At 56.8% G+C, this 8,078-nt stretch overlaps 1 protein-coding gene across 3 annotated transcripts; it reads right to left on the bottom strand.

Annotated features, from left to right (window-relative positions):
- Window positions 1-2,157: 2,157 nt before the first annotated feature.
- Window positions 2,158-6,969, bottom strand: TMEM134 (transmembrane protein 134). 3 transcript variants are annotated; one of them, XM_012452919.2, is made up of 7 exons: window positions 6,783-6,969; window positions 5,799-5,863; window positions 5,291-5,380; window positions 5,101-5,177; window positions 2,869-2,913; window positions 2,617-2,670; window positions 2,158-2,501 (listed from the first exon to the last, which is right to left on the bottom strand). In XM_012452919.2, the coding sequence occupies exons 1-7, from the start codon at window positions 6,954-6,956 to the stop codon at window positions 2,419-2,421; spliced, it is 588 nt and encodes a 195-aa protein (XP_012308342.1). In that variant the 5' UTR covers window positions 6,957-6,969; the 3' UTR covers window positions 2,158-2,418. The 3 variants fall into 3 exon arrangements, with proteins under 3 accessions (XP_012308342.1, XP_012308343.1, XP_012308345.1); XM_012452920.2 differs by having other exon boundaries at window positions 5,291-5,353; XM_012452922.2 differs by lacking the exon at window positions 2,869-2,913.
- Between the last annotated feature and the right edge of the window lie 1,109 nt (window positions 6,970-8,078).

Here is an 8,078-nt window from a genome sequence, read left to right as displayed (position 1 = left end):
TCGGCCTCCCAAAGTGCTGGGATTACAGGCATGAGCCACCGTGCCCGGCCCATTTTTTCTTTTTCATATGTTTGTTCTGATTATATTTATTGAAATGTAATTTTATGGCTAATTAATCTGATAAACTGTGGACTTGTATTCTGTGTTTTTTTTTTTTTGATATGGAGTCTCACTCTGTCACCCAGGCTGGAGTGCAGTGGTGAGATCTCAGCTCACTGCAACTTCTGCCTCCTGGGTTCAAGTAATTCTCCTGCCTCAGCCTCCTGAGTAGCTGGGATTATAGGCACACACCACCATGCCTGGCTAATATTTTTTGTATTTTTAGTAGAGATGGGGTTTCACTATGTTGGTCAGGCTGGTCTTGAACTCCTGACCTTGTGATCTGCCTGCCTCAGCCTTCCAAAGTGCTGGGATTACAGACATGAGCCACCGCGCCCAGCCTCTATATGTTTTTTATTTCACTTTTCTAGTTTTTAAAATTTGTATGTTACTGTATTATTTTTTTGAGATAGGCCTCACTCTGTCTTCCAGGCTGGAGTGCAGTGGTGCAATCATGACTCACTGCAGCCTCCCAGGCTCAGTGCTCCTCCCACTCCAGGCCCCCAAGTAGCTGGGACTGCAGGCACCCCACCATGCCTAATTTTTGTATTTTTTGTAGAGACGGGGTTTCGCCATTTTCCCCAGGTTGGTCTCAAACTCCTGGGCTCAAGTGATCCTCCCACCTTGGCCTCTCAAAGTGCTGGGATTACAGGCATGAGCCACCATGCTTGGCTAGTTCTTATAAAAGTACTGGACCATGATGGATTAGAAATGAAAACCAGTCCTTTACCACAGCTAGTTGGGGGACCACTGGTTTAGGAGTTCCTGCATCCAATGGTGCCCCCAAAATGCCTTGGATGTGGAATGAGGGTGGGAAGTCTGCAGAGGCTGGAAAGGTGGGATCGAGAGCTGGGGTCTGGGTGTCCATTCATCTAACTTACAGAACCCTGAAGGCCATGCTGTGCTGGCTGCCACAGACAGTGGTTTGTGGGATATGTTTCAGTGGGGGAGATAGACTGCGTGCAGGTGCACCAACAGGGCATCCCAAACTGCGCTCACTCGACCAGCCTCTTGGTTGGCCGGTAGGGGAGATCAGCTGCTCAGTGCCCACCTCCTCTTCCCTCTCCCCCAGTGTCATGGGAAGAGCCCTGGGTCAGAGAGCTGGAACCCTGGGTTATGTTCCTAATTCTACCTACCACCCGCTGGCTGTCCTTGGGCAAGTCAGCCCTTCCCTGTCAAATGAGACTGAGGTAGTGAAGATTATAAGATATAATCCATGTTCAGTGTTTAGCACCGGACCTGGTACCTTTTTTTTTTTTTTTTTTTTAAAGAGAGACGGGGTCTCGCCATGTTGCCCAGGTTGGTCTCAAACTCCTGGGCTCAAGTGATCCTCCCACCTTGGCCTCTCAAAGTGCTAGGATTATAGGCTTGAGCCACCACACCCAGTCATCCTGGTGTCTTTTAAAAACTTGATGACTGCTAGCTACTATGATCTCAGATTTCAGTCTTCTCAAAGATTCTGTTTCTTGGTTCCTAAGATTCTGAAATGCTCTGATTTTCCAAAATTCTGAGATGGTTTGTTTCTAACTTTCTGCATTTCTAAGTCTTTGATCACTGTCTGTCAGGCCCGGCTTCCCAGGCCTTCTGCCCCAAGGTTCTCCCAATCTCTGGGACTGGGAAGGAGGGCAGTGGGTGGAGGGGGCTGAACCACTGCCTTGGCATGGCCCACATTCAGGGCTGGTTGTGGCAGCCCAGGGCCCCAGAGCCAGGCTGGAACTAGGATACCAGCCTCCAGGCCCCAGGCCTGCGTCATCTCTGAGTGCCCTCAGCCAGGGCCACCAGACAGTCGGGCTGGTTGAGTCGTCTAAGGGCTGGGGGCGGGGCAGGCTGTTCTGACCTCCTCCAGGTTGGCAAGGCAGGAGTCCTCTGCCCTGCTCTACCTCTAACATGCCCCATGCCCTTGGGAAAGCCTCAGCATCAGGGCTGCCAGGTGTTCGGTGGTACTCGAAGCCCTTCAGCCTCAGGGTCAGTCCTTTTCTCAGTCTTCGTGGGAGCGAGCTGTGGTCAGGCTGGTGGGCTGGACCAGCGGTGGCAGGACAGGAGAGCAATTGCCTCTGGTGGAATTAATTACTCCTTTATTAGCACGAAATAACAGTAACCTAGCGGCCGCAGGGCCTGAGAATAAGTTAAGGCACAGAGCAGGCGGGGGCGGCTTTCCCAGGGCCAGGCCTGCATGCCCCAAACTTCCTGAGCAAACTCCCCAGGGGCCAGGGTTTCGAGGGTCCTGGAGAGCCTTTTCCCTTGAGATGAGGGGAACGGAACAGGGCACGGGTCCCAGGGGCGCCCGCGTGGACGGGAGGAGCCCACGATGCGCCACAGTCACTTCTCGAAGTATGGCAGGTAGAAGAACTGGAAGCCCCGGTGGCCCCTGACCGCGCAGTAGATGAAGATCACGTGATAAACTGTGGGGCGGGGCCTGTAAGTGCCGAGGCCACTCCCCCAATGTGGCCCCGCCCCTCACCACCACGCCCCCGCCCCTTCCGCTCCGCCCCTCCCCGCCCTGGCGCCCTTTAGCACCTCCAGGTACCAACAACAAGAAACCCGGCACGAAGAAGATGGCGCTGGAGACACCTGCGGGAGAAACCGGAGGCCAGTCAGGGCGAGGGGGCGCGGGGCTGCGAGGCCCTCCAGGCTGCCGCTGACTGCCCGGGCAAGCCTCACTCTGCTGAAAAGGGGCCGTGTCCTGCCGGGAGGTGGGAGGGCTTGCCATGGACCCGTGGACACAAGAGGGGGTGTCCACTGCCTGTGGAGGCGGGAGGGGGCGCTCACCTGGAGAGGGGGTCGCCTCCAGTCCCACGCCGACCAGGATCAGCACTGCACACAGATGGAGCCGCCGGGGTAGGGGCAGGAGCGGGGTGAGGGCGGGGACTCCCACCCCCAGCCCGGCTCAGCCCTAAGGAATGATGCCCCCCATCACCTGAGCGAAAGGTCCCCTAGGCAGAGACCCACCCCAGGAAGCTCACCAAGCTCTCTTTACAGAGCAGGGCACTGAGTAGGCCCTGGGAAATGTGTGAAATGAGAGATTTTTATTTGCTCCTTGGGTTGGGCTTTCAGTCCTTCAACAAACATTTGTGGAGCACCTGCGTGCCTGATAAGAGGAATTAACGCCTTGAAGGGCTGATAAGGTCCCTGCCCTCACGGCCTGTCCTTAGCGGAGGAACCACTAAGAAGCTGAAAGCTACAGTCCAGGTGATTGGGATATTGGGGGTAAGAACAGGGCAGTGCAGGAGTCCTGGGTCTCCAGTTAGAAATGGGGGGAACGGGGAGCTGGACTTTGTGCTCTGCAGCAAGCGTGGGCAGTAAGCCTGGGGGCTAATATGGACTACTGTGTGCTTTGTGCATTGCCCAGACCACTTCAAAAAGGGTGTGATGGGCTGGGTGCGGTGGCTCATGCCTGTAATCCCAGTGCTTCAGGGGGCCAAGACAGGAAGATTGATTGAGGCCAGGAGTTCGAAGCCAGCCTGGGCAACATAGCAAGATTCCCATCTCTGTAAAAAGTTTTTTAAAAAATGAGCCCAGCCCAGGCATGGTAGCTCATGCGTATAATCCTAGCACTTTGGGAGGCCAAGCCGGGAGGATCACTTGAGTTCAGGAGTTCAAGACCAGCCTAGGCAACCTAGTGAGACCTTGTCTCTATTATTATTAAAAAAGAAAAAAAATTACCCAAGTATAGTGGTACATGCCTGTAGTCCCAGCTACTAGGGAGGCTGAGCTGGGAGAATGGCTTGAGTCCAAGAGTGTGAGGCTGCAGTGATCATACCACAGCACTCCAGCTCGGGCAACAGAACAAGACCTTGTCTCAAAAAAAAAAAAAAAAAAAAAATGGCTGGACATGGTAGCTCGCCCCTGTAATCCCAACACTTTGGGAAGCCAAGGCAGGTCAATCACCTGAGGCCAACATGGTGAAACCCCATCTCTACTAAGAAAATACAAAAAATTAGCCAGGTGTGATGGCAGGCGCCTGTAATTCCAGCTACTCAGGAGGCTGAGGCATGAGACTCACTTGAACCCAGGAGGCGGAGGTTGCAGTGAGCCGAGAGTACGCCACTGCATTCCTGCCTGAGCAACAGAGCAAGATTCCTCAAAAAAAAAAAAAAAAGAGTATAGGGGATGATGGTGATGATGTGGGCTGAAACTCACTCCCTGCACCCTACAAAGGCCCTCTATGGAGCTCTGGTGACCCCAGGCTTGCCTTGCTGGGTTGTTGAGAGAGGAAGAATGAAGAACTTGGCAGTGCCATCAGGGCCTGGTGTACAGTGGCCCTGGGAAGTGGCAGCCCCCTCCCTGTGCCGGGAGCCTGGCTGGCTGGGGAGCCTTGGCCTTCCTGGAGAAGGGGAAGGTGAGCCAGGGCAGGAGCCACACTTGGTCCCTCCTTATGGATCACTCGTTACCTCAACCCCGGATCCTTTCTGGAGACTCTGCATCCTCAGCCCCAAAGAATGAGGCACCTTGGAGTCAGAGAACACCTGGTGTGAGATCTGCCTGCTCTGGACCAAAAGCTCCCCCATCTGAGCAACAGGTAGGAGGTAGGAGAGGGGTGGACTTGTCAGTGCTCAGATGCCAGACAAGGGGAAGTGCCAGGTGCCCTGTGGCTCTGCACTGGCCAGGCACTTGGCATTCCTGAGCCCCTACACCTGGCTTCTGGGCACTACCTCACTTGTAGGACTTCTGCAAGGTGAGAAAATAAAACTGCCCTGCACCTGGCCCGAAGTGGACACAGAATAAATGGTAGCTGCTACTCTTCTGTCCCCTAAAAATAAAGGAAACATCTTTGGAGTGATAAGCCAAGTTCTATTTTCAGCTATGCGTGATCTCCTGGCTGTGTGCCCAGGTGGCAAGGCCTCTGTCTCCTCATCTGTAAAATGGGGGTGTGGTGATGGCAGCCAGCTGCCGCCTCAGGATGCTGGGAGGCTGTGTCAAGGGGAGGGGCAGAGCCTGCACAAAAGGAGGGCAGAGCCTCCCATGGGTCCCCTCCCGACCCCAACCCTCAGGGCCACTCACCCAGCCCCAGCAGCAGGAGCAGGAAGGAGGCCAGCACCACTCGGCGGTTCTTCTGGATCAAAGGGTGTTGGGTCCAGCTGAGTGGCAGGAGAGCAGGGTGGGTGTGAAGGAGGTGGAGGGAGGGTGTGTAGGAGGCTTTGGGGGCAGAGCCAGGGCTGCCTGGCTGGGGGCTCCAGCGGGCAGGGCTCACCTGCAGCAGGTGTTGTAGGAGCGCTGGGTGCCGCTGCTGATGGTGCTGAAGGACCACTGGGAGCTGCGGATGGAAGTCCGGCCAGAATCCCTGCAGGACAGGTGCCCAGGGAGGGGTGGGGGGCAAGGACAGGTGTCCCTTTGGGACAGGAGTCCTGATAAAGTGCAAGGCGTGGTACAGGGACTGGGGCTGGGTCCTGAGAGGATGAATTCAGGGGCTGGGGGAGGCTAAGGATGAGCCAGGGGTTTCTGCAGGACAGGTAATCTCTATGAAGGTGGGGGCCAGACCAGACGAGTTTCTGAAAGAGGTGAGTGTGGCTGGGCACTAGGGTAGAGTGGCCCTGCAGTGTAGGGGACCCTGCCAGGAGAGTGAGAGTTAGGCTAGGAATCAATAGGACAGGATGGAAGAGACTGAGTGAAGTCGGGTGGGCGACTGAGCAGGGTCCCTGAGGACAGGAGCCTGATGCACGAGGTTGGGGTACAGGGGTGGGTCCCCACCTGGCTCTAACCTGGTGCTGACTCCCTCATCCGGCTCCGGAGAGGCCTGGGCTCTGTCCTCATCATTCTCCAGGTTCTGTGGCAGAACACAGGGCTCAGGTGGGGTTGCTGAGCTGGGGCCCTTCCTCACTCTCCGGGAGAGAGAAAAGCAGGTCTACATAACCGTTTGCCTGGCCGCCTGGCAGCTGCTCACCTGGCCTTCCGCCCTCCCCGAAGAACGGGTTTGGTGATTCACAGAAACCGAAACTAGGTAGGAGGTGGGTGGATTCGGGGGCTTTGGGGAGCAGGAGCCTGTACGAGTCCCAGGGAAAGGAGAACTCTCAACTTTGGGAGTCAGGGTGGAACTCTCATTCAGTGGCCCAGAATGGGAGCTTAGGGATTGGGGTGCCAGGGAAGAGCAGGCCCAGGGTTCTCAGGTTCAAGTCACAGGGATCTGGTCCCTGTGTGTCTCCAAGAAAAGGAGCCTAAGGTTCGTGGAGGTTCTCTGGGAAAATGGGGATTTCCGGTTTAGTGGGAGCCAAAGGGTGGGCAAGGACTGGTCATGTGAGAGGGGCTTCCGCTCTTGCGGGTGGTGCCGGGATTGGGGTGAGGGCTTTCTGAAGAGAAAGGTGTGCGGGTTCCCCTCAGTTTAGCTGGCCTGGGGCACAGGGGATGCTCCTGCGTGTGGGCAAGGTCTGGTTCAGATACACAGGAGGTCCCCCAGCACAGTGGGGGCCAGGGGCGAGTACTGGGGGGACTCCGGCTGGGTTCTCCAGCTGGAGCTGAGGTATGAGCTCCCGGGTCGGGGCTCCGGGCTCTTCCCGGCTGGCTGGGGCCGGGTATCGGTGCTGGGAGGGCCTGGGCAGGGCTCTGGATCGGGAGTCACGTCAGGGGGGCGGTCTCGCGCTCCAGCTGGGGACTCTAGGCAGATTCTACCCCAAGTTGAGGCCTTTGAGGCCCGGCCTGGGGTCCCGTCCGGCCGGGGGCAAGCGGGTGAGGTGGGCCGGGCGGTTCACCTGGTAGCGCAGCCGGGACTGCTTGTCCTCGTCAGCCACCTCGAACCGGGCCCGGCGCTCGAAGTGCAGTGGCCCAAAGCGCGCGACCCCGCTGGGCTCCGCCCCAGGGCCCGCATCCTCCAGGGACAGCTCGAAGGCGTCATCTATGCTGAATTGGGGCCGGGCGGCACTCATCGCCCCGGCCCGCTCAGGCGCCCTGCGCCACCGCCATCTGCGCCTGCACGCCCAGCGTCGCCACGGCCCCGCCCCCGCAAGCCCCGCCCCCAAAGGTCCCGGCTCCGCCCCATGCGCCGTCCCCGTCCTGGTCCCCGTCTGGCCTCAGCAGGCCAGAGCTGCCGAGCGCCGAGCGGGCTGATGGGCTGGGGACTCTTCTAGAGGGAGCGCGCCAGGCTCGTGACGCCGCTCAGCGGCTGCCGTGGCGAGCGACACATGTCTCGCGCTCGGACACACTCCCCAGGCCTATAGGGGCTTCCACGCCTCAACCTCCAGGTCTCGTACAGGGCCTTTTGCACCCCAGCCTGTTCCTCGAGTGCCAAGGAGACTCCTGAGAACTGTTTCCTCACCTTACTCACCACAGCCCAGCACGGGAGGGGTGCTCTCCCCATTTTTGCAGATGTGGAAACTGAGGCTCGAAGAGCTTTTGTGGCTTACACTTCTCCAGTCCAATCCCCACGCAGCAGCCAAAGTGATCTTTTAAAACAAATCTTTTTCTCTGTGTGTTATTTTAAAATAAAACCCTTTTTAAAAATTATGCTGCTTGGCCGGGTGCGGTGGCTCACACCTATAATCCCAGCACTTTGGGAGGCTGAGGCGGGCAGATCATCTGAGGTCAGGAGTTCGACAGGAGCCTGGCCAACAGGCAAAACCCTGTCTCTACTAACAATACAAAAATTAGCTGGGCGTGGTGGCGCATGCCTGCAGTCCCAGCTACTTGGGAGGCTGAGGCAGGAGAATTGCTTGAACCTGGGAGGCGGAGGTTGCAGTGAGCAGAGATTGTGTCACTGCACTCCAGCCTGTCTCAAAAATAATAATAATAATAAAATAAAAAATAAAAAAATGCTGCTAAGTCTCTCTGCTTAAAACCTTCCCTTGGTTTTCCATTGCACTTGGAATAAAATCTGAACTCTTGGCTGGGTGGGGTGGCTCACACCTGTAATCACAGCACTTTGGGAGGCTGAGGCGAGTAAATCACTTGAAGTCAGCAGTGCGAGACCAGCGTGGCTGACAAGGTGAAACCCCATCTCTACTAAAAATACAAAAATTAGGCGGGGCACGGTGGCTCACCCCTGTAATCCC

This window comes from Aotus nancymaae, unplaced genomic scaffold, assembly GCF_030222135.1.
Source record: "Aotus nancymaae isolate 86718 unplaced genomic scaffold, 86718_ANA_hifiasm-v0.15.2.pri h1tg000059l, whole genome shotgun sequence".
Classification (NCBI taxonomy): Eukaryota; Metazoa; Chordata; class Mammalia; order Primates; family Aotidae; genus Aotus; species Aotus nancymaae.
Note: the sequence above shows the minus strand (reverse complement) of the source record. Positions and strands in the feature narration are given on the sequence as shown.

Coding starts and splice junctions, on each gene's coding strand:
- TMEM134 (XM_012452919.2), bottom strand. CDS start 6,956: ATGAGTGCCGCCCGGCCCCAATTCAGCATAGATGACGCCTTCGAGCTG. Junction 2,914..5,100: donor GCTCCTGCTGCTGGGGCTGG/GTGAGTGGCCCT, acceptor ATCTGTGTGCAG/TGCTGATCCTGGTCGGCGTG. Junction 2,502..2,616: donor CTTGTTGTTGGTACCTGGAG/GTGCTAAAGGGC, acceptor CCCGCCCCACAG/TTTATCACGTGATCTTCATC.